The sequence below is a fragment of the Oncorhynchus clarkii genome, chromosome 20 (genome assembly GCF_045791955.1).
Source record: "Oncorhynchus clarkii lewisi isolate Uvic-CL-2024 chromosome 20, UVic_Ocla_1.0, whole genome shotgun sequence".
Lineage (NCBI taxonomy): Eukaryota > Metazoa > Chordata > Actinopteri > Salmoniformes > Salmonidae > Oncorhynchus > Oncorhynchus clarkii.
This window is the reverse complement of record NC_092166.1, coordinates 87,362,343-87,388,654: the sequence shown is the minus strand read 5'-3', so window position 1 is coordinate 87,388,654 and position 26,312 is coordinate 87,362,343. Positions and strand designations below refer to the sequence as shown.

The window sequence follows — 26,312 nt, the reverse complement described above, 5'->3', positions numbered from 1 at the left end:
ACAAGAGAATAGAGAAGACGGGACAATAACAAGAGAATAGAGAAGACGGGACAATAACAAGACAATAGAGAAGACGGGACAATAACAAGACAATAGAGAAGAAGGGACAATAACAAGACAATAGAGAAGACGGGACAATAACAAGACAATAGAGAAGACGGGACAATAACAAGACAATAGAGAAGACGGGACAATAACAAGACAATAGAGAAGACGGGACAATAACAAGACAATGGAGAAGACGGGACAATAACAAGACAATAGAGAAGACGGGACAATAACAAGACAATAGAGAAGACGGGACAATAACAAGACAATAGAGAAGACGGGACAATAACAAGAGAATAGAGAAGACGGGACAATAACAAGACAATAGAGAAGACGGGACAATAACAAGACAATAGAGAAGACGGGACAATAACAAGACAATAGAGAAGACGGGACAATAACAAGACAATAGAGAAGACGGGACAATAACAAGAGAATAGAGAAGACGGGACAATAACAAGAGAATAGAGAAGACGGGACAATAACAAGAGAATAGAGAAGACGGGACAATAACAAGAGAATAGAGAAGACGGGACAATATCAAGACAATAGAGAAGAAGGGACAATAACAAGAGAATAGAGAAGACGGGACAATAACAAGAGAATAGAGAAGACGGAACAATAACAAGAGAATAGAGAAGACGGGACAATAATAAGACAATAGAGAAGACGGGACAATAACAAGAGAATAGAGAAGACGGGACAATAACAAGACAATAGAGAAGACGGGACAGCAGCAAGACAATAGAGAAGACGGGACAATAACAAGAGAATAGAGAAGACGGAACAATAACAAGAGAATAGAGAAGACGGGACAATAATAAGACAATAGAGAAGACGGGACAATAACAAGAGAATAGAGAAGACGGGACAATAACAAGATAATAGAGAAGACGGGACAATAACAAGACAATAGAGAAGACGGGACAATAACAAGAGAAAAGAGAAGACGGGACAATAACAAGACATTAGAGAAGACGGGACAATAACAAGACAATAGAGAAGACGGGACAATAACAAGACATTAGAGAAGACGGGACAATAACAAGACAATAGAGAAGACGGGACAATAACAAGAGAATAGAGAAGACGGGACAATAACAAGACAATAGAGAAGACGGGACAATAACAAGACAATAGAGAAGACGGGACAATAACAAGAGAATAGAGAAGACGGAACAATAACAAGAGAATAGAGAAGACGGGACAATAATAAGACAATAGAGAAGACGGGACAATAACAAGAGAATAGAGAAGACGGGACAATAACAAGACAATAGAGAAGACGGGACAATAACAAGACATTAGAGAAGACGGGACAATAACAAGAGAATAGAGAAGACGGGACAATAACAAGAGAATAGAGAAGACGGAACAATAACAAGAGAATAGAGAAGACGGGACAATAATAAGACATTAGAGAAGACGGGACAATAACAAGAGAATAGAGAAGACAGGACAATAACAAGAGAATAGAGAAGACGGGACAATAACAAGACAATAGAGAAGAAGGGACAATAACAAGACATTAGAGAAGACGGGACAATAACAAGACAATAGAGAAGACGGAACAATAACAAGACAATAGAGAAGATGGGACAATAACAAGAGAATAGAGAAGACGGGACAATAACAAGACAATAGAGAAGACGGGACAATAACAAGACATTAGAGAAGACGGGACAATAACAAGAGAATAGAGAAGACGGGACAATAACAAGAGAATAGAGAAGACGGGACAATAACAAGACAATAGAGAAGACGGGACAATAACAAGACAATAGAGAAGACGGGACAATAACAAGAGAATAGAGAAGACGGGACAATAACAAGACAATAGAGAAGACAGGACAATATCAAGACAATAGAGAAGACGGGACAATAACAAGACAATAGAGAAGACGGGACAATAACAAGACATTAGAGAAGACGGGACAATAACAAGACAATAGAGAAGATGGGACAATAACAAGAGAATAGAGAAGACGGGACAATAACAAGACAATAGAGAAGACGGGACAATAACAAGACAATAGAGAAGACGGGACAATAACAAGAGAATAGAGAAGACGGGACAATAACAAGACAATAGAGAAGACGGGACAATAACAGGACAATAGAGAAGACGGGACAATAACAACCCATTAGAGAAGACGGGATAATAACAAGACAATAGAGAAGACGGGACTCCCTCGATGTCTATACCCTTCTACCTCTTATTCCCTCTCCCCTTTCCTTAGTTACCAAGCCCACTGAACCCAATGACTCCCTCTCCCTCTCTTCGCCCTGCGTGCCTCTCTCTCCCTCCCTCCCCTCTCCAACCCTCTCCAACCCTCTCCCTCCCTCCCCTCTCCCTCCCTCCCCTCTCCAACCCTCTCCCTCCCTCCCCTCTCCAACCCTCTGCCTCCATTCCTTATGTTTCATTTTATTGAGGAATTCCAGACCAACTTTACAACCCAACAGGGTGTTCAGCTTCCTCTCCATCCCTCCCCTCTCCAACCCTCTCCCTCCCTCCCTCCCCTCTCCAACCCTCTCCCTCCCTCCCTCCCCTCCCCCTCAATCCCCTCTCCAACCCTCTCCCTCCCTCCCCTCTCCAACCCCCCCCTCTCCAACCCTCTCCCTCCCTCCCTTCTCCAACCCTCCCCTCCCCCTCTCTCCCCTCTCCAAAACTCTCCCTCCCTCCCTCCCCTCTCCAACCCTCCCCTCCCTCTCCCTCCCTCCCCTCTCCAACCCTCGCCATCAACTACAGAGAGATGAACCTGGAGAAGAGTCCCCTAAGCAAGCTGGTTCTGGGGCAATGTTCACAAACACATACACACCCACAGACTCCCAGGACAGCAGCAAGACAATAGAGAAGACGGGACAATAACAAGACAATAGAGAAGACGGGACAATAACAAGAGAATAGAGAAGACGGGACAATAACAAGACAATAGAGAAGACGGGACAATAACAAGACAATAGAGAAGACGGGACAATAACAAGACAATAGAGAAGACGGGACAATAACAAGACATTAGAGAAGACGGGACAATAACAAGAGAATAGAGAAGACGGGACAATAACAAGAGAATAGAGAAGACGGGACAATAACAAGAGAATAGAGAAGACGGGACAATAATAAGACAATAGAGAAGACGGGACAATAACAAGAGAATAGAGAAGAAGGGACAATAAAAAGACAATAGAGAAGACGGGACAATAACAAGACAATAGAGAAGACGGGACAATAACAAGACAATAGAGAAGACGGGACAATAACAAGAGAATAGAGAAGACGGGACAATAACAAGACAATAGAGAAGACGGGACAATATCAAGACAATAGAGAAGACGGGACAATAACAAGACATTAGAGAAGACGGGACAATAACAAGACAATAGAGAAGACGGGACAATAACAAGACATTAGAGAAGACGGGACAATAACAAGACAATAGAGAAGACGGGTGTCATGTTGTGTCTTGTCTCTGTCCTTTCCCTTCACCCTGTCTCCCTCTGCTGGTCGTTGTTAGGTTACCTTTTCTCCCCCGCTTTCTCCCAGCTGTTCCTTGTCTCCTCTAACTACCCATTCACCCCGTTTCCCACCTGTTCCCTTTTTCCCTCTGATTAGGTCCCTATATCTCTCTCTGTTTCTGTTCCTGTCCTTGTCGGATTCTTGTTTGTGTTTCATGCCTGAGCCAGACTATCGTCATGTTTGCTGTAACCTTGTCCTGTCCTGTCGGAATCTGCCGGTCTATCTGAGCCTACCTATGTTTGGTTATTAAAGAAGCTCTGTTTAAGTTAGTTCGCTTTTGGGTCCTCATTCACTCACCATAACAGAAGAATCCGACCAAGAATGGACCCAGCGACTTCGGATCCTCTCCACTCAGCCGTCGGGATCCAGGGAGCGATGCTAGGCAGACACGAGCAGGAAGTGTCTGCTGCTCGACATGCCGTTGAGACCCTGGCCACCCAAGTCTCCAACCTCACAGAACAGGTTCACCATCTCCGCCTCGATCCACCGGCCACTTCCAGGGCTTTCGAATCTCCGGAGCCCAGAATCAATAACCCGCCGTGTTACTCTGGGGAGCCCACTGAATGCCGCTCGTTCCTCACCCAGTGTGATATTGTGTTTTCTCTCCAGCCCAACACTTACTCCAGGAGCACTGCTCGTGTCGCCTACGTCATATCTCTCCTTATTGGACGGGCTCGTGAGTGGGGCACGGCAATCTGGGAGGCAAGGGCTGAGTGTACTAACCAGTATCAGGACTTTAAGGAGGAGATGATACGGGTTTTTGATCGATCTGTTTTTGGGGAGGAGGCTTCCAGGGCCCTGTCTTCCCTATGTCAAGGCAATCGATCCATAACAGACTACTCTATTGAGTTTCGCACTCTTGCTGTCTCCAGTGGCTGGAACGAGCCGGCCTTGCTCGCTCGTCTTCTGGAGGGTCTCCGCGCAGAGGTAAAGGATGAGATTCTCTCCCGGGAGGTTCCTTCCAGCGTGGATTCCTTGATTGAACTCGCTATTCGCATTGAGCGACGGGTTGATCTTCGTCACCGAGCTCGTGGAAAGGAGCTCGCGCTCTCCGTCGCCCCCCTCTCCGCATCACTACCATCTTCCTCTGCCGGCTCGGGTGCTGAGCCCATGCAGCTGGGAGGTATCCGCATCTCGACTAAGGAGAGGGAACGGAGAATCACCAACCGCCTCTGTCTCTATTGCGGTTCCGCTGGTCATTTTGTCACTTCATGTCCAGTAAAAGGCCAGAGCTCGTCAGTAAGCGGAGGGCTACTGGTGAGCGCTACTACTCCTGTCTCTCCTTCAAGATCCTGCACTACCTTGTCGGTCCATCTACGCTGGACCGGTTCGTCTGCTTCCTGCAGTGCCTTAATAGACTCTGGGGCGGAGGGCTGTTTTATGGACGAGACCTGGGCTCGGGAACATGACATTCCTCTCAGACAGTTAAAGGAGCCCACGGCCTTGTTCGCCCTGGATGGTAGTCCTCTCCCCAGGATTCAGCGTGAGACGCTACCTTTAACCCTCACTGTTTCTGGTAATCATAGTGAAACCATTTCTTTTTTAATTTTTCGTTCACCTTTTACACCTGTTGTTTTGGGCCATCCCTGGCTAGTTTGTCATAATCCTTCCATTAATTGGTCTAGTAATTCTATCCTCTCCTGGAACGTCTCTTGTCATGTGAAATGTTTAATGTCTGCTATCCCTCCTGTTTCCTCTGTCTCTTCTTCACAGGAGGAGCCTGGTGATTTGACAGGGGTGCCGGAGGAATATCACGATCTGCGCACGGTGTTCAGTCGGTCCAGGGCCACCTCTCTTCCTCCACACCGGTCGTATGATTGTAGTATTGATCTCCTTCCGGGAACCACCCCCCCCCGGGGTAGACTATACTCTCTGTCGGCTCCCGAACGTAAGGCTCTCGAAGATTATTTGTCTGTAGCTCTTGACGCCGGTACCTTAGTCCCCTCCTCCTCTCCCGCCGGAGCGGGGGTTTTTTTTGTCAAGAAGAAGGACGGGTCTCTGCGCCCCTGCATAGATTATCGAGGGCTGAATGACATAACAGTGAAGAATCGTTATCCGCTTCCTCTTATGTCTTCAGCCTTCGAGATCCTGCAGGGAGCCAGGTTTTTCACTAAGTTGGACCTTCGTAACGCTTACCATCTCGTGCGCATCAGGGAGGGGGACGAGTGGAAGACGGCGTTTAACACTCCGTTAGGGCACTTTGAATACCGGGTTCTTCCTTTCGGCCTCGCTAACGCTCCAGCTGTCTTTCAGGCATTAGTCAATGATGTCCTGAGAGACATGCTGAACATCTTTGTTTTCGTCTACCTTGACGATATCCTGATTTTTTCACCGTCACTCCAGATTCATGTTCAGCACGTTCGACGTGTCCTCCAGCGCCTTTTAGAGAATTGTCTTTTTGTGAAGGCTGAGAAGTGCACTTTTCATGCCTCCTCCGTCACATTTCTCGGTTCTGTTATTTCCGCTGAAGGCATTAAGATGGATCCCGCTAAGGTCCAAGCTGTCATTGATTGGCCCGTCCCTAAGTCACGCGTCGAGCTGCAGCGCTTTCTCGGCTTCGCGAACTTCTATCGTCGTTTCATCCGTAATTTCGGTCAGGTGGCAGCTCCTCTCACAGCCCTTACTTCTGTCAAGACGTGCTTTAAGTGGTCCGTTTCCGCCCAGGGAGCTTTTGATCTCCTCAAGAATCGTTTTACATCCGCTCCTATCCTTGTTACACCTGACGTCTCTAGACAGTTCGTTGTCGAGGTTGACGCGTCAGAGGTGGGCGTGGGAGCCATTCTTTCTCAGCGCTCCCTCTCTGACGACAAGGTCCACCCATGCGCGTATTTTTCTCATCGCCTGTCGCCGTCGGAACGTAACTATGATGTGGGTAACCGCGAACTGCTCGCCATCCGGTTAGCCCTAGGCGAATGGCGACAGTGGTTGGAGGGGGCGACCGTTCCTTTTGTCGTTTGGACTGACCATAGGAACCTTGAGTACATCCGTTCTGCCAAACGACTTAATGCGCGTCAGGCGCGTTGGGCGCTGTTTTTCGCTCGTTTTGAGTTCGTGATTTCTTATCGTCCGGGCTCTAAGAACACCAAGCCTGATGCTTTGTCTCGTCTCTTCAGTTCTTCAGTAGCCTCCACTGACCCCGAGGGGATTCTCCCTGAGGGGCGTGTTGTCGGGTTGACTGTCTGGGGAATTGAGAGGCAGGTAAAACAAGCGCTCACTCACACTCCGTCGCCGCGCGCTTGTCCTAGGAACCTTCTTTTCGTTCCCGTTCCTACTCGTCTGGCCGTTCTTCAGTGGGCTCACTCTGCCAAGTTAGCCGGCCACCCTGGCGTTCGGGGTACGCTTGCTTCCATTCGCCAGCGTTTTTGGTGGCCCACCCGGGAGCATGACACGCGTCGTTTCGTGGCTGCTTGTTCGGTCTGCGCGCAGACTAAGTCCGGTAACTCTCCTCCTGCCGGCCGTCTCAGGCCGCTTCCTATTCCCTCTCGACCGTGGTCTCACATCGCCTTAGATTTTGTCACCGGACTGCCTTCGTCAGCGGGGAAGACTGTTATTCTTACGGTTGTCGATAGGTTCTCTAAGGCGGCTCATTTCATTCCCCTTGCTAAGCTTCCTTCTGCTAAAGAGACGGCACAAATCATCATCGAGAACGTTTTCAGAATTCATGGCCTTCCGTCAGACGTCGTTTCGGACAGAGGTCCGCAATTCACGTCTCAATTTTGGAGGGAGTTTTGCCGTTTGATTGGGGCTTCCGTCAGTCTCTCTTCCGGCTTTCACCCCCAGTCTAACGGTCAAGCAGAACGGGCCAATCAGACTATTGGTCGCATCTTACGCAGTCTTTCTTTTCGCAACCCTGCGTCTTGGTCAGAACAGCTCCCCTGGGCAGAATACGCCCACAACTCGCTTCCTTCGTCTGCGACCGGGCTATCTCCTTTTCAGAGTAGCCTCGGGTACCAGCCTCCGCTGTTCTCATCTCAGTTCGCCGAGTCCAGCGTCCCCTCCGCTCAGGCTTTTGTCCAACGTTGCGAGCGCACCTGGAAGAGGGTCAGGTCTGCACTTTGCCGTTATAGGGCGCAGACTGTGAGGGCTGCTAATAAGCGTAGAACTAAGAGTCCTAGATATTGTCGCGGTCAGAGAGTTTGGCTCTCCACTCAGAACCTTCCCCTTAAGACGGCTTCTCGCAAGTTGACCCCGCGGTTCATTGGTCCGTTCCGTATTTCTCGGGTCATTAATCCTGTCGCAGTTCGACTTCTTCTTCCGCGATACCTTCGTCGCGTCCACCCGGTCTTCCATGTCTCCTGTATTAAGCCCGTTCTTCGCGCCCCCGCTCGTCTTCCCCCCCCCCCCCCCATCCTTGTCGAGGGCGCACCCATCTACAGGGTCCGCAGGATTTTGGACATGCGTCCTCGGGGCCGTGGTCACCAGTACCTTGTCGATTGGGAGGGGTACGGTCCTGAGGAGAGGAGTTGGGTTCCCTCTCGGGACGTGCTGGACCGTGCGCTGATCGAGGATTTCCTCCGTTGCCGCCAGGTTTCCTCCTCGAGTGCGCCAGGAGGCGCTCGGTGAGTGGGGGGGTACTGTCATGTTGTGTCTTGTCTCTGTCCTTTCCCTTCACCCTGTCTCCCTCTGCTGGTCGTTGTTAGGTTACCTTTTCTCCCCCGCTTTCTCCCAGCTGTTCCTTGTCTCCTCTAACTACCCATTCACCCCGTTTCCCACCTGTTCCCTTTTTCCCTCTGATTAGGTCCCTATATCTCTCTCTGTTTCTGTTCCTGTCCTTGTCGGATTCTTGTTTGTGTTTCATGCCTGAGCCAGACTATCGTCATGTTTGCTGTAACCTTGTCCTGTCCTGTCGGAATCTGCCGGTCTATCTGAGCCTACCTATGTTTGGTTATTAAAGAAGCTCTGTTTAAGTTAGTTCGCTTTTGGGTCCTCATTCACTCACCATAACAACGGGACAATAACAAGAGAATAGAGAAGACGGAACAATAACAAGAGAATAGAGAAGACGGGACAATAACAAGACAATAGAGAAGATGGGACAATAACAAGAGAATAGAGAAGACGGGACAACAACAAGACAATAGAGAAGACGGGACAATAACAAGACATTAGAGAAGACGAGACAATAACAAGAGAATAGAGAAGACGGGACAATAACAAGACAATACAGAAGACGGGACAATATCAAGACAATAGAGAAGACGGGACAATAACAAGACATTAGAGAAGACGGGACAATAACAAGACAATAGAGAAGATGGGACAATAACAAGAGAATAGAGAAGACGGGACAATAACAAGACAATAGAGAAGACGGGACAATAACAAGAGAATAGAGAAGACGGGACAATAACAAGACATTAGAGAAGACGGGACAATAACAAGACAATACAGAAGACGGGACAATATCAAGACAATAGAGAAGACGGGACAATAACAAGACATTAGAGGAGACGGGACAATAACAAGAGAATAGAGAAGACGGGACAATAACAAGACAATAGAGAAGACGGGACAATAACAAGACAATACAGAAGACGGGACAATATCAAGACAATAGAGAAGACGGGACAATAACAAGACATTAGAGAAGACGGGACAATAACAAGACAATAGAGAAGATGGGACAATAACAAGAGAATAGAGAAGACGGGACAATAACAAGACAATAGAGAAGACGGGACAATAACAAGAGAATAGAGAAGACGGGACAATAACAAGACATTAGAGAAGACGAGACAATAACAAGACAATAGAGAAGACGGGACAATAACAAGAGAATAGAGAAGACGGGACAATAACAAGACAATAGAGAAGACGGGACAATAACAAGAGAATAGAGAAGACGGGACAATAACAAGAGAATAGAGAAGACGGGACAATAACAAGAGAATAGAGAAGACGGGACAATAACAAGACAATAGAGAAGATGGAACAATAACAAGAGAATAGAGAAGACGGGACAATAACAAGACAATAGAGAAGACGGTACAATAACAAGACATTAGAGAAGACGGGACAATAACAAGAGAATAGAGAAGACGGGACAATAACAAGAGAATAGAGAAGACGGGACAATAACAAGACAATAGAGAAGACGGGACAATTACAAAACAATAGAGAAGACGGGACAATAACAAGACAATAGAGAAGACGGGACAATAACAAGAGAATAGAGAAGACGGGACAATATCAAGACAATAGAGAAGACGGGACAATAACAAGACATTAGAGAAGACGGGAAAATAACAAGACAATAGAGAAGATGGGACAATAACAAGAGAATAGAGAAGACGGGACAATAACAAGACAATAGAGAAGACAGGACAATAACAAGACATTAGAGAAGACGGGACAATAACAAGAGAATAGAGAAGACGGGACAATAACAAGACAATAGAGAAGACGGGACAATAACAAGAGAATAGAGAAGACGGGACAATAATAAGACAATAGAGAAGACGGGACAATAACAAGAGAATAGAGAAGACGGGACAATAACAAGACAATAGAGAGGACGGGACAATAACAAGAGAATAGAGAAGACGGGACAATAACAAGAGAATAGAGAAGACGGGACAATAACAAGACAATAGAGAAGACGGGACAATAACAAGACAATAGAGAAGACGGGACAATAACAAGACAATAGAGAAGACGGGACAATAACAAGAGAATTGAGAAGACGGGACAATAACAAGACAATAGAGAAGACGGGACAATAACAAGACAATAGAGAAGACGGGACAATAACAAGACAATAGAGAAGACGGGACAATAACAAGAGAATAGAGAAGACGGGACAATAACAAGACAATAGAGAAGACGGGACAATATCAAGACAATAGAGAAGACGGGACATTAACAAGACATTAGAGAAGACGGGACAATAACAAGACAATAGAGAAGACGGGACAATAACAAGAGAATAGAGAAGACGGGACAATAACAAGAGAATAGAGAAGACGGGACAATAATAAGACAATAGAGAAGACGGGACAATAACAAGACAATAGAGAAGACGGGACAATAACAAGACAATAGAGAAGACGGGACAATAACAAGAGAATAGAGAAGACGGGACAATAACAAGACAATAGAGAAGACGGGACAATAACAAGACAATAGAGAAGACTTGACAATAACAAGACAATAGAGAAGACGGGACAATAACAAGACAATAGAGAAGACGGGACAATATCAAGACAATAGAGAAGACGGGACAATAACAAGACATTAGAGAAGACGGGACAATAACAAGACAATAGAGAAGACGGGACAATAACAAGAGAATAGAGAAGACGGGACAATAACAAGACAATAGAGAAGACGGGACAATAACAAGAGAATAGAGAAGACGGGACAATAACAAGACATTAGAGAAGACGGGACAATAACAAGACAATAGACAAGACGGGACAATAACAAGACAATAGAGAAGACGGGACAATAACAAGACAATAGAGAAGACGGGACAATAACAAGACAATAGAGAAGACGGGACAATAACAAGAGAATAGAGATGACGGGACAATAACAAGAGAATAGAGAAGACGGGACAATAACAAGACAATAGAGTAGACGGGACAATAACAAGAGAATAGAGAAGACGGGACAATAACAAGAGAATAGAGAAGACGGGATAATAACAAGAGAATAGAGAAGACGGGACAATAACAAGACATTAGAGAAGACTGGACAATAACAAGACATTAGAGAAGACGGGACAATAACAAGAGAATAGAGACGACGGGACAATAACAAGACAATAGAGAAAACGGGACAATAACAAGACAATAGAGAAGACGGGACAATAACAAGACAATAGAGAAGACGGGACAATAACAAGACAATAGAGAAGACGGGACAATAACAAGACAATAGAGAAGACGGGACAATAACAAGACAATAGAGAAGACGGGACAATAACAAGACAATGGAGAAGACGGGACAATAACAAGACATTAGAGAAGACGGGAAAATAACAAGAGAATAGAGAAGACGGGACAATAACAAGACAATAGAGAAGACGGGACAATAACAAGACAATAGAGAAGACGGGACAATAACAAGACAATAGAGAAGACGGGACAATAACAAGACAATAGAGAAGACGGGACAATAACAAGACAATAGAGAAGACGGGACAATAACAAGACAATAGAGAAGACGGGACAATAACAAGACAATAGAGAAGACGGGACAATAACAAGACAATAGAGAAGACGGGACAATAACAAGACAATAGAAAATACGGGACAATAACAAGAGAATAGAGAAGACGGGACAATAACAAGACAATAGAGAAGACGGGACAATAACAAGAGAATAGAGAAGACGGGACAATAACAAGACAATAGAGAAGACGGGACAATAACAAGACAATAGAGAAGACGGGACAATAACAAGACAATAGAGAAGACGGGACAATAACAAGACATTAGAGAAGACGGGACAATAACAAGACAATAGAGAAGACGGGACAATAACAAGACATTAGAGAAGACGGGACAATAACAAGAGAATAGAGAAGACGGGACAATAACAAGAGAATAGAGAAGACGGGACAATAACAAGAGAATAGAGAAGACGGGACAATAACAAGACAATAGAGAAGACTTGACAATAACAAGAGAATAGAGAAGACGGGACAATAACAAGACAATAGAGAAGACGGGACTATCAAGACAATAGAGAAGACGGGACAATAACAAGACAATAGAGAAGACGGGACAATAACAAGACAATAGAGAAGACGGGACAATAACAAGACAATAGAGAAGACGGGACAATAACAAGACAATAGAGAAGACGGGACAATAACAAGACAATAGAGAAGACGGGACAATAACAAGACAATAGAGAAGACGGGACAATAACAAGACAATAGAGAAGACGGGACAATAACAAGAGAATAGAGAAGACGGGACAATAACAAGACAATAGAGAAGACGGGACAATAACAAGACAATAGAGAAGACGGGACAATAACAAGACAATAGAGAAGACGGGACAATAACAAGAGAATAGAGAAGACGGGACAATAACAAGACAATAGAGAAGACGGGACAATAACAAGACAATAGAGAAGAAGGGACAATAACAAGACAATAGAGAAGACGGGACAATAACAAGACAATAGAGAAGATGGGACAATAACAAGAGAATAGAGAAGACGGGACAATAACAAGACAATAGAGAAGACGGGACAATATCAAGACAATAGAGAAGACGGGACAATAACAAGACATTAGAGAAGACGGGACAATTACAAGACAATAGAGAAGATGGGACAATAACAAGACAATAGAGAAGACGGGACAATAACAAGACATTAGAGAAGACGGGACAATAACAAGACATTAGAGAAGACGGGACAATAACAAGAGAATAGAGAAGACGGGACAATAACAAGAGAATAGAGAAGACGGGACAATAACAAGAGAATAGAGAAGACGGGACAATAATAAGACAATAGAGAAGACGGGACAATAACAAGAGAATAGAGAAGACGGGACAATAACAAGACAATAGAGAAGACGGGAAAATATCAAGAGAATAGAGAAGACGGGACAATAACAAGACAATAGAGAAGACGGGACAATATCAAGACAATAGAGAAGACGGGACAATAACAAGACAATAGAGAAGACGGGACAATAACAAGAGAATAGAGAAGACGGGACAATAACAAGACATTAGAGAAGACGGGACAATAACAAGACATTAGAGAAGACGGGACAATAACAAGAGAATAGAGGGACAACGGGACAATAACAAGACATTAGAGAAGATGGGACAATAACAAGAGAATAGAGAAGATGGGACAATAACAAGACAATGGAGAAGACGGGACAATAACAAGACAACCCTCTCCCTCCCTCCCCAACCCTCTCCAACCCTCTCCCTCCCTCCCCTCTCCAACCCCCCCTCCAACCCTCCCCTCCCCCTCCCTCCCCTCTCCAACCCTCTCCCTCCCTCCCCAACCCTCTCCAACCCTCTCCCTCCCTCCCCTCTCCAACCCCCCCTCCAACCCTCCCCTCCCCCTCCCTCCCCTCTCCAACCCTCTCCCTCCCTCCCCTCTCCAACCCCCCCCCCTCTCCAACCCTCCCCTCCCCCTCCCTCCCCTCTCCAACCCTCTCCCTCCCTCCCCTCTCCAACCCCCCCCCATCTCCAACCTTCCCCTCCCCCTCCCTCCCCTCTCCAACCCTCTCCCTCCCTCCCCTCTCCAACCCTCCCCTCCCCCTCCCTCCCCTCTCCAACCCTCTCCCTCCCTCCCTCCCCTCTCCAACCCTCCCCTCCCTCTCCCTCCCTCCCCTCTCCAACCCTCGCCATCAACTACAGAGAGATGAACCTGGAGAAGAGTCCCCTAAGCAAGCTGGTTCTGGGGCTCTGTTCACAAACACATACACACCCACAGAGCCCCAGGACAGCAGCACAATTAGACCCAACCAAATCATGAGAAAACAAAAAGATAATTACTTGACACATTGGAAAGAATTTACAAAAAAACAGAGCAAACTAGAATGCTATTGGGCCTAAACAGAGAGTACACAGTGACAGAATACCTGACCACTGTGACTGACCCAAACGTAAGGAAAGCTTTGACTATGTACAGACTCAGTGAGCATAGCCTTGCTATTGAGAAAGGCCGCCGTAGGCAGACATGGCTCTCAAGAGAAGACAGGCTATGCGCTCACTGCCCACAAAATGAGGTGGAAACTGAGCTGCACTTCCTAACCTCCTGCCAAATGTATGACCATATTAGAGACACATATTTCCCTCAGATTACACAGACCCACAAAGAATACGAAAACAAACCCAGTTTTGATAAACTCCCATATCTATTGGGTGAAATACCAGTGTGCCATCACAGCAGCAAGATTTGTGACCTGTTGCCACAAGAAAAGGGCAACCAGTGAAGAACAAACACCATTGTAAATACAACCCATATTTACGTTGATTTATTTTGTAATGTTTAATGTTCATTTTTATTGTTTATTTCACTTTTGTATACTATCTACTTCACTTGCTTTGGCAATGTTAACATATGTTTCCCATGACAATAAAGCCGCTTGAATTGAAATGAATTGTAGAGAGAGCAAGAGATGCAGAGAGGGAGAGACAACGTACCATGCAGGTTCCTCCGTGGTGGCACTGGTCTTTACAGTCGTTGAGATCTACACAGGAAAACAAAGATGATGTATCAGCTGTTATCTAATAGCACGTATTAAACAAGATAATCAAGACACACAGGAAACCAAAGATGACGTATCAGCTGTTATCGACTAGCACGTATTAAACAAGATAATCAAGACACACAGGAAACCAAAGATGACGTATCAGCTGTTATCGACTAGCACGTATTAAACAAGATAATCAAGACACACAGGAAACCAAAGATGACGTATCAGCTGTTATCGACTAGCACGTATTAAACAAGATAATCAAGATACACAGGAAACCAAAGATGATGTATCAGCTGTTATCTACTAGCACGTATTAAACAAGATAATCAAGATACACAGGAAAACAAAGATGAAGTATCAGCTGTTATCGACTAGCACGTATTAAACAAGATAATCAAGACACACAGGAAACCAAAGATGACGTATCAGCTGTTATCGACTAGCACGTATTAAACAAGATAATCAAGATACACAGGAAACCAAATATGATGTATCAGCTGTTATTTACTAGCACGTATTAAACAAGATAATCAAGATACACAGGAAAACAAAGATGACGTATCAGCTGTTATCGACTAGCACGTATTAAACAAGATAATCAAGATACACAGGAAACCAAAGATGATGTATCAGCTGTTATCTACTAGCACGTATTAAACAAGATAATCAAGATACACAGGAAAACAAAGATGACGTATCAGCTGTTATCGACTAGCACGTATTAAACAAGATAATCAAGATACACAGGAAACCAAAGATGATGTATCAGCTGTTATCTACTAGCACGTATTAAACAAGATAATCAAGATACACAGGAAACCAAAGATGATGTATCAGCTGTTATCTACTACCACGTATTAAACAAGATAATCAAGATACACAGGAAAACAAAGATGACGTATCAGCTGTTATCGACTAGCACGTATTAAACAAGATAATCAAGATACACAGGAAACCAAAGATGATGTATCAGCTGTTGTCTACTAGCACGTATTAAACAAGATAATCAAGATACACAGGAAACCAAAGATGATGTATCAGCTGTTATCTATTAGCACGTATTAAACAAGATAATCAAGATACACAGGAAAACAAAGATGAAGTTTCAGCTGTTATCTAATAGCACGTATTAAACAAGATAATCAAGATACACAGGAAAACAAAGATGACGTATCAGCTGTTATCGACTAGCACGTATTAAACAAGATAATCAAGATACAGAGGAAACCAAAGATGATGTATCAGCTGTTATCTACTAGCACGTATTAAACAAGATAATCAAGATACACAGGAAAACAAAGATGAAGTATCAGCTGTTATCTAATAGCACGTATTAAACAAGATAATCAAGATACACAGGAAACCAAATATGATGTATCAGCTGTTATTTACTAGCACGTTTTAAACAAGATAATCAAGATACACAGGAAACCAAAGATGATGTATCAGCTGTTATCTACGAGCACGTATTAAACAAGATAATCAACTTTGTCTGTGATAATGTAGTAATGAATTGTTCACCCTCCGTGAAATTAAGTGCCTCCCCCCTTAAAGGAATCATCCCATTCCTTATGTAGTGTCCTACCATCCTGTGAATCCTAGTCCTTATGTAGTGTCCTACCACCCTGTGAATCATAGTCCTTATGTAGTGTCCTACTACCCTGTGAATCCTAGTCCTTATGTAGAGTCCTACCACCCTGTGAATCCTAGTCCTTATGTAGTGTCCTACTACCCTGTGAATCCTAGTACTTATGTAGTACCCTACTACCCTATGAATCCTAGTCCTTATGTAGTGCCCTACTACCCTGTGAATCCTAGTCCTTATGTAGTGCCCAACCACCCTGTGAATGCTAGTCCTTATGTAGTGTCCTACTACCCTGTGAATCCTAGTCCTTATGTAGTGCCCTACTACCCTGTGAATCCTAGTCTTTATGTAGTGCCCTACCACCCTGGGAATCCTAGTCCTTATGTAGTGCCCTACTACCCTGTGAATCCTAGTCCTTATGTAGTGCCCTACCACCCTGTGAATCCTAGTCCTTATGTAGTGTCCTACCACCCTGTGAATCCTAGTCCTTATGTAGTGCCCTACTACCCTGTGAATCCTAGTCCTCGTGTAGTGCCCTACCACCCTGTGAATGCTAGTCCTTATGTAGTGCCCTACCACCCTGTGAATCCTAGTCCTTATGTAGTTCCCTACTACCCTGTGATTCCTAGTCCTTATGTAGTGCCCTACTACCCTGTGAATCCTAATGTAGTGCCCTACCACCCTGTGAATCCTAGTCCTTATGTAGTGTCCTATCACCCTGTGAATCCTAGTCCTTATGTAGTGTCCTACCACCCTGTGAATCCTAATGTAGTGCCCTACTACCCTGTGAATCCTAGTCCTTATGTAGCGCCCTACTACCCTGTGAATCCTAGTCCTTATGTAGTGCCCTACTACCCTGTGAATCCTAGTCCTTATGTAGTGCCCTACTACAGGTGTTATAGAGCCCCAGAGACAGGTGTTCTAGAGCTACAAAGACAGGTGGTCTAGAGCTACAGAGACAGCTGTCCTTGAGCCCCAGAGACAGGTGTTCTAGAGCTACAGAGACAGGTGTCCTTAAGCTACAGAGGCAGGTGTTCTAGAGCTACAGAGGCAGGTGTTCTGGAGATACAGAGGCAGGTGTTCTAGACCTACAGAGACAGGTGTTCTAGAGCTACAGAGACAGCTGTTCTAGAGATACAGAGACAGCTGTTCTAGAGCTACAGAGACAGCTGTTCTAGAGCTACAGAGACAGGTGTTCTAGAGCTACAGAGACATGTGTTCTAGAGCTACAGCGACAGGTGTTCTAGAGCTACAGAGACAGGTGTTCTAGAGCTACAGAGACAGGTGTTCTAGAGCTACATTGACAGGTGTTCTAGAGCTACAGAGACAGGTGTTCTAGAGCTACAGAGCTGCAGCTAAACAGAACAGTCTCAGTTCTACTCACTGATGTCACAGTTCAGCCCTGTCCAACCATTGTCACACTCGCAGAAGTATCCACCAATCAGGTTGCGGCAGGAGTTGGCGTTGACACAGGGCTTGCTGTCGCATTCGTTGGCATCTGGAGAGGAGGCGGATTAATAACACAGCATGGTTAGAGTGAAGACAGATAATCATTATGAGTCCACTTCCTACACTCAATGTTCATAAAGTACTATGTTAAAGTCAAAGACACAGTGAATGAAGGCAATAGAGATATCCAACTGAGAAAACGAGGTTGTAGAGGAGTAGAAAGAAGAGAAGAGAGAGAGGAGAGAGAGACAGAGGGAGACAGAGGGAGAGAGAGGCAGAGGGAGAGAGAGAGAGGGAGACAGAGAGAGACAGAGGGAGAGAGAGACAGAGGGAGAGAGAGAGAGGGAGAGAGAGAGAGGGAGACAGATGGAGAGAGAGACAGAGGGAGAGAGAGAGAGAGAGAGAGAGAGAGACAGAGGGAGACAGAAGGAGAGAGAGACAGAGGAAGACAGAAGGAGAGAGAGACAGAGGAAGACAGATGGAGAGAGAGACAGAGGGAGAGAGAGAGAGAGAGAGAGGGAGAGAGAGGGAGACATAAGGAGAGAGAGAGGGAGACAGAGGGAGAGAGAGACAGAGGGAGAGAGAGAGAGAGAGAGGGGGGAGAGGGAGAGAGAGGGAAACAGAGGGAGAGGGAGAGAGAGACAGAAGGAGAGAGACAGAGGGAGACAGAGGAAGAGGGAGAGAGAGAGAGAGAGAGAGAGAGAGAGAGAGAGAGAGAGAGAGACAGAGAATGTGTGTATCTCACCTATGCGACAGGTCTTGCCGGTCCACTGAGGAGGACAGTGACACTTATAACCATGAACCAGATCCTGACAGGTCCCACCGTGGTTACAGGGGTTAGGAGAGCACTCATCAACATCTAGCAGACAGGGAAGATACATTAATGGACTGCCGTGTGTGTGTGTGTGTGTGTGTGTGTGTGTGTGTGTGTGTGTGTGTATATATACAGACTTACTGATGCTACAGGAGGGTCCGCTCCAACCCGCTCCACATACACACCCATAACCCTGACTGGTCTCGACACAGCTCCCTCCATTAGAGCAGGGGTTGGACAGACACGCATGCTCTGCTGTGGAGGGAAGACAGACAGGGTTAAAGACACATGCTGGGAGAGACTGACTGGCCAATGAGAGCAGAGAAAACCTGGGAGAGGAGAGGACCTGGGAGCAGAGAGGACCTGGGAGCAGAGAGGACCTGGGAGCAGAGAGGACCTGGGAGCAGAGCTGACCTGGGAGAGGAGAGGACCTGGGAGAGGAGAGGACCTGGGAGCAGAGAGGACCTGGAAGTAGAGAGGACCTGGGAGCGGAGAGGACCTGGGAACAGAGAGGACCTGGGAGCAGAGAAGACCTGGGAGCAGAGAAGACCTGGGAGCAGAGAAGACCTGGGAACAGAGAGGACCTGGGAGCAGAGAGGACCTGGGAGCAGAGAGGACCTGGGAGCAGAGAGGACCTGGGAGCAGAGAGGACCTGGGAGCAGAGAGGACCTGGGTGGGAGCAGAGAGTACCTGGGAGCAGAGAGGACCTGGGATCAGAGAGGACCTGGGAGCAGAGAGGACCTGGGAGAGGAGAAGACCTGGGAGCAGAGAAGACCTGGGAGCAGAGAAGACCTGGGAGCAGAGAGGACCTGGGAGCGGAGAGGGCCTGGGAGCGGAGAGGGCCTGGGAGGAGAGAGGACCTGGGAGCGGAGAGGGCCTGGGAGCGGAGAGGGCCTGGGAGGAGAGAGGACCTGGGAGAGGAGAAGACCTGGGAGCAGAGAAGACCTGGGAGCAGAGAGGACCTGGGAGCGGAGAGGGCCTGGGAGCGGAGAGGGCCTGGGAGGAGAGAGGCCCTGGGAGCAGAGAGGACCTGGGAACAGAGAGGACCTAGGAGCAGAGAGGACCTGGGAGCAGAGAGGACCTGGGAGAGGAGAGGACCTGGGAGGAGAGAGGACCTGGGAGAGGAGAGGACCTGGGAGCAGAGAGGACCCTTGTATACCCCCCCACACCTACTGAATCCACTCAGCCAATAAATACACCCCCCTACGCCCCCAGAATCCACTCAGCCAATCAGTACACCCCCCACGCCCCCTGAATCCATTCAGCCAATCAGTACACCCCCCCTACGCTCCCTGAATCCATTCAGCCAATCAGTACACCCCCCTACGCTCCCTGAATCCATTCAGCCAATCAGTACACCCCCCTACGCCCCCAGAATCCACTCAGCCAATCAGTACACCCCCCCACGCCCCCTGAATCCATTCAGCCAATCAGTACACCCCCCCTACGCTCCCTGAATCCATTCAGCCAATCAGTACACCCCCCTACGCTCCCTGAATCCATTCAGCCAATCAGTACACCCCCCTACGCCCCCTGAATCCATTCAGCCAATCAGTACACCCCCCTACGCCCCCAGAATCCAATCAGCCAATCAGTACACCCCCCTACGCTCCCTGAATCCATTCAGCCAATCAGTACACCCCCATACGCCCCCTGAATCCATTCAGCCAATCAGTACACCCCCATACGCCCCCTGAATCCATTCAGCCAATCAGTACACCCCCATACGCCCCCTGAATCCATTCAGCCATCATAATGCTTTAGCAAATGTACATTACACCAGGAGCATTGGTAGACAATGTAAGTAACTTAATGTATGTCCCTCTAACTGTCTCAATGCCTCTGCTGATCCTACAGCTGTTGTACATAGCAATCATGTGTCTATGAACCATATTTATACTGTTAGCACTGAGGTGGTGTGTCCTATAGGAAGACCACTGTTAGCACTGAGGAGGTGTGTCCTAGTAGGAAGACCACTGAGGTGGTGTGCCCTAGGAGGGAGACCACTGTTAACACTGAGGTGGTGTGTCCTAGTAGGAAGACCACTGAGGTGGTGTGTCCTAGTAGCAAGACCACTGTTAACACTGAGGTGGTGTGTCCTAGTAGGAAGACCACTGAGGTGGTGTGTCCTAGTAGGAAGACCACTGAGGTGGTGTGTCCTAGTAGGAAGACCACTGTTAACACTGAGGTGGTGTGTCCTATAGGAAGACCACTGAGGTGGTGTGTCCCAGTAGGAAGACCACTGTTAACACTGAGGTGGTGTGTCCCAGTAGGAAGACCACTGTTAACACTGAGGTGGTGTGTCCTATAGGAAGACCACTGTTAACACTGAGGTGGTGTGTCCTAGTAGGAAGACCACTGAGGTGGTGTGTCCTAGTAGGAAGACCACTGTTAACACTGAGGTGGTGTGTCCTATAGGAAGACCACTGTTAACACTGAGGTTGTGTGTCCTATAGGAAGACCACTGTTAACACTGAGGTGGTGTGTCCTAGTAGGAAGACCACTGTTAACACTGAGGTGGTGTGTCCTATAGGAAGACCACAGTGTGCGGCTCAACCTGCACTAACATAAATAACATGAAAATCTGCTAAACTTGAAAGCAATGAAAACAAGCAAGCATAGGGCGGCGCACAATTGACCCATCGTTATCCGGGTTTGGCCAGGGTAGGCCATCATTGTAAATAAGAATTTGTTGTCTGTGTTTTCAGGACATCCAGCAGCTAAACGGTGAGCAGCCCTCAGCATCAACCGAACCCCACGACCCACACATTTACTGAGGAAACAGAAAACCATGACCCCCCACCCATTTACTGAGGAAACAGAAAACCATGACGACCCACCCATTTACTGAGGAAACAGAAAACCATGACGACCCACCCATTTACTGAGGAAACAGAAAACCATGACCCCCCACCCATTTACTGAGGAAACAGAAAACCATGACGACCTACCCATTTACTGAGGAAACAGAAAACCATGACGACCCACCCATTTACTGAGGAAACAGAAAACCATGACGACCCACCCATTTACTGAGGAAACAGAAAACCATGACGACCCACCCATTTACTGAGGAAACAGAAAACCATGACGACCCACCCATTTACTGAGGAAACAGAAACCATGACGACCCACCCATTTACTGAGGAAACAGAAACCATGACGACCCACCCATTTACTGAGGAAACAGAAAACCATGACGACCCACCCATTTACTGAGGAAACAGAAAACCATGACCCACCCATTTACTGAGGAAACAGAAAACCATGACGACCCACCCATTTACTGAGGAAACAGAAAACCATGACCACCCACCCATTTACTGAGGAAACAGAAAACCATGACGACCCACCCATTTACTGAGGAAACAGAAAACCATGACGACCCACCCATTTACTGAGGAAACAGAAACCATGACGACCCACCCATTTACTGAGGAAACAGAAAACCATGACGACCCACCCATTTACTGAGGAAAGAGAAACCATGACGACCCACCCATTTACTGAGGAAACAGAAAACCATGACGACCCACCCATTTACTGAGGAAACACAGTTAACTACCCTACCCCTCAACACAGTAACTACCAAACCCTCAACAAAGTAACTACCCACCCATCAACACAGTAACTACCAAACCCTCAACAAAGTAACTACCCACCCCTCAACACAGTACCCGTCTACCCCTCTCACAGTAACCAACCTACCCCTCAACACAGTAACTACCCTACCCCTCTCACAGTAACTCCCCACCCCTCAACACAGGAACTACCCACCCCTCAACACAGTAACTACCCACCCCTCTCACAGTAACTACCCCACCCCTCAACACAGTAACTACCCACCCCTCTCACAGTAACTACCCTACCCCTCTCACAGTAACTACCTACCCCTCTCACAGTTGACTCCAGAGTAGCCCTCAACACAGTAACTACCTACCCCTCTCACAGTTGACTCCAGAGTAGCCCTCAACACAGTAACTACCCTACCCCTCTCACAGTAACTACCCCACCCCTCAACACAGGAACTACCCACCCCTCAACACAGTAACTACCCACCCCTCTCACAGTAACTACCCCACCCCTCAACACAGTAACTACCCTACCCCTCAACACAGTAACTTCCCTACCCATCTCACAGTAACTACCCACCCCTCTCACAGTTGACTCCAGAGTAGCCCTCAACACAGTAACTACCTACCCCTCTCACAGTTGAATCCAGAGTAGCCCTCAACACAGTAACTACCCAACCCCTCTCACAGTTGACTCCAGAGTAGCCCTCAACACAGTAACTACCCTACCCCTCTCACAGTAACTACCTACCCCTCTCACAGTTGACTCCAGAGTAGCCCTCAACACAGTAACTACCTACCCCTCTCACAGTTGACTCCAGAGTAGCCCTCAACACAGTAACTACCCTACCCCTCTCACAGTAACTACCTACCCCTCTCACAGTTGACTCCAGAGTAGCCCTCAACACAGGAACTACCCTACCCCTCTCACAGTAACTACCTACCCCTCTCACAGTTGACTCCAGAGTAGCCCTCAACACAGGAACACTGGTATTTGTCAGGTCCCGTGTTGCTGCAGGTTCCCCCGTTCAGACAGGGCTGTTTGGTCCCACAGAAGTTCAGATCTGAGAGAGGGGGAGGAGAGAGTGGGGGAGGAGAGAGAGAGAGGGGAGGAGAGAGAGGGGGAGGAGAGAGTGGGGGAGGAGAGAGAGAGAGGGAAGGAGAGAGTGGGGGAGGAGAGAGTGGGGGAGGAGAGAGAGAGAGAGAGGCGAGGAGAGAGTGGGGGAGGAGAGAGTGGGGGAGGAGAGAGAGAGGGGAGGAGAGAGTGGGGGAGGAGAGAGAGAGGGGAGGAGAGAGAGAGGGGAGGAGAGAGTGGGGGAGGAGAGAGAGAGGGGAGGAGAGAGTGGGGGGATGAGAGAGTGGGGGAGGAGAGAGTGGGGGGATGAGAGAGTGGGGGAGGAGAGAGTGGGGGAGGAGAGAGAGAGGGAGGAGAGAGTGGGGGGAGGAGAGAGAGAGGGGGAGGAGAGAGAGAGGGAGGAGAGAGAGAGGGGAGTACAGAGTGGGGGAGGAGAGAGAGAGGGAGGAGAGAGTGGGGGGAGGAGAGAGTGGGGGGAGGACAGAGTGGGGGGAGGACAGAGTGGGGGATGAGAGAGTGGGGGGAGGAGAGTGTGGGGAGGAGAGAGTGGGGGGAGGACAGAGTGGGGGATGAGAGAGTGGGGGGAGGAGAGAGTGGGGGGAGGACAGAGTGGGGGGAGGACAGAGTGGGGGAGGATAGAGAGAGGGATGGATGGAGAAAGACAGAGGAAAAGAGAAGGACTTAGAGATAGCACTGGTGGAAAAAGCAGCACACTTATCTTCAGTTGAAACCATGGTGGCATTATGAGTAATGGTGACATTATGAGTAATGGTGGCACTATGAGTAATGGTGGCACTATGAGTAATGGTGGCACTATGAGTAATGATGGCACAATGAGTAATAGTGCCATTATGAGTAATGGTGGCACTATGAGTAATGGTGCCATTATGAGTAATGGTGCCATTATGAGTAATGGTGGCACTATGAGTAATGGTGGCACTATGAGTAATGGTGGCACAATGAGTAATAGTGCCATTATGAGTAATGGTGGCACTATGAGTAATGGTGGCATTATGTAATGGTGACACTATGAGTAATGGTGGCATTATGAGTAATGGTTGCACTATGAGTAATGGTTGCACTGTGAGTAATGGTGGCACTATGAGTAATGGCGACACTATGAGTAATGGCGACACTATGAGTAATGGTGACACTATGAGTAATGGTGGCACTATGAGTAATGGTGACACTATGCGTAATGGTGGCATTATGAGTAATGGTGGCATTATGAGCAATGGTGGCACTATGAGTAATGGTGACACTGAGTAACTATGAGTAATGGGGGCACTATGAGTAATGGTGGCACTATGATTAATGGTGGCATTATGAGTAATGGTGGCACTATCAGTAATGGTGACACTGAGTAACTATGAGTAATGGGGGAACTATGAGTAATGGTGGCACTATGAATAATGGTGCCATTATGAGTAATGGTGTCACTATGAGTAATGACGGCACTATGAGTAATGGTGCCATTATGAGTAATGGTGGCACTATGAGCAATGGTGCCATTATGAGTAATGGTGTCAGTATGAGTAATGGCGGCACTATGAGTAATGGTGGCACTATGAGCAATGGTGCCATTATGAGTAATGGTGTCAGTATGAGTAATGGTGGCACTATGAGTAATGGTGTCAGTATGAGTAATGGTGGCATTATGAGTAATGGTTGCACTATGAGTAATGGGGGCACCATGAGTAATGGGGGCACCATGAGTAATGGGGGCACCATGAGTAATGGTGACACTATGAGTAATGGTGACACTATGAGTAATGGTGGCACAATGAGTAATGGTTGCACTATGCGTAATGGGGGCACCATGAGTAATGGGGGCACCATGAGTAATGGGGGCACCATGAGTAATGGGGGCACCATGAGTAATGGTGGCACTATGATTAATGGTGGCACTATGAGTAATGGTGGCACTATGAGTAATGTTGGTGCTATGAGTAATGGTGACACTATGAGTAATGGTGGCATTATGAGTAATGGTGGCATTATGAGTAATGGTGGCACTATGAGTAATGGTGACACTGAGTAACTATGAGTAATTGGGGCACTATGAGTAATGGTGACACTCTGAGTAATGGTGGCACTCTGAGTAATGGTGGCGCTATGAGTAATGGTGGCACTGTGAGTAATGGTGGCACTGTGAGTAATGGTGGCACTGTGAGTAATGGTGGCACTATGAGTAAAGGTGGCACTACGAGTAACGGTGACAAGTGAAGTATTTAAGAGAATAGTTTCATTCCAACTGTACTGTAGAGAGAAAAGTGTTACTCAGTAAAACAACATTTGACAAAAGAAACATGGGAGAAAACATTGGAGGGACACTATAAAACAGGCCGGCTATGTCTGAGGAAGGGAGGTGTATGAACAAGAGACAGCAGAGAAATAAAGTGTACCTTTGTCACAGAGATGTCCTCCCCAGTTGGTATCACACAGACACTGCCATGGTTCAACACAGGTTCCATAGATACAGCCAGGGTGAGGATTACACTGGTCACAGTACTGCCCCTGCCAGCCATACAGACACCTGGAAAACACACACAAGTGGGGATTGAGCCCTAAACCTTTAGATCAGGTGTCCAACTCATTCCACAGAGGGCTGGGAGTGGGGCTTTTCCCTAACCCTTATACTTGATTGATTATTTAAAAGGTCACTAATTAGTAAAGAACCTCCCTCACCTGGTTGTCTAGGTCTTAATTAAAGGAAAAACCAAAAACCTGCAGACGCTAGGCCCTCCGTGGAATGATTTTGACACCTCTTCTTTAGATGGTTTTCAGTCTCACAGGAGTTTCCATCATCATCATTATTCTGGACTGTGGACCTAGATTCATCTTTCAAACACCCATGTGGGTTAGTATTCTCCTAAAAACCAATGAGTAGACGGGAGAGGCAGGACTTGGCCAATCTAAAATAAAACCAAGTTCGTTTTACACATGAGAGCAGTTTGGAATTAAATGATTTAATAACGTGTGTGGGACATAAAAAGAGAAAGAGCGAGGGAGTGAAGGAGAAAACGAGGGTCAAAGTGCACACGAAAGAGCGCTTCGGTACTGTGG

General features: G+C 46.9%; 1 protein-coding gene across 1 annotated transcript in view; it reads right to left on the bottom strand.

Annotated features, from left to right (window-relative positions):
- LOC139377019 (protein jagged-1b-like) overlaps window positions 1-26,312 on the bottom strand; it is a 145,361-nt gene that overhangs the window by 62,877 nt on the left and 56,172 nt on the right. Inside the window, exons 6-11 of the mRNA XM_071120089.1 lie at window positions 25,652-25,782; window positions 23,116-23,235; window positions 18,741-18,854; window positions 18,531-18,644; window positions 17,721-17,834; window positions 14,696-14,742 (exon numbers count right to left, since the gene is read on the bottom strand). Coding sequence (XP_070976190.1) covers window positions 14,696-14,742; window positions 17,721-17,834; window positions 18,531-18,644; window positions 18,741-18,854; window positions 23,116-23,235; window positions 25,652-25,782 — 640 coding nt within the window. The remainder of the gene's footprint in view (window positions 1-14,695; window positions 14,743-17,720; window positions 17,835-18,530; window positions 18,645-18,740; window positions 18,855-23,115; window positions 23,236-25,651; window positions 25,783-26,312) is intronic.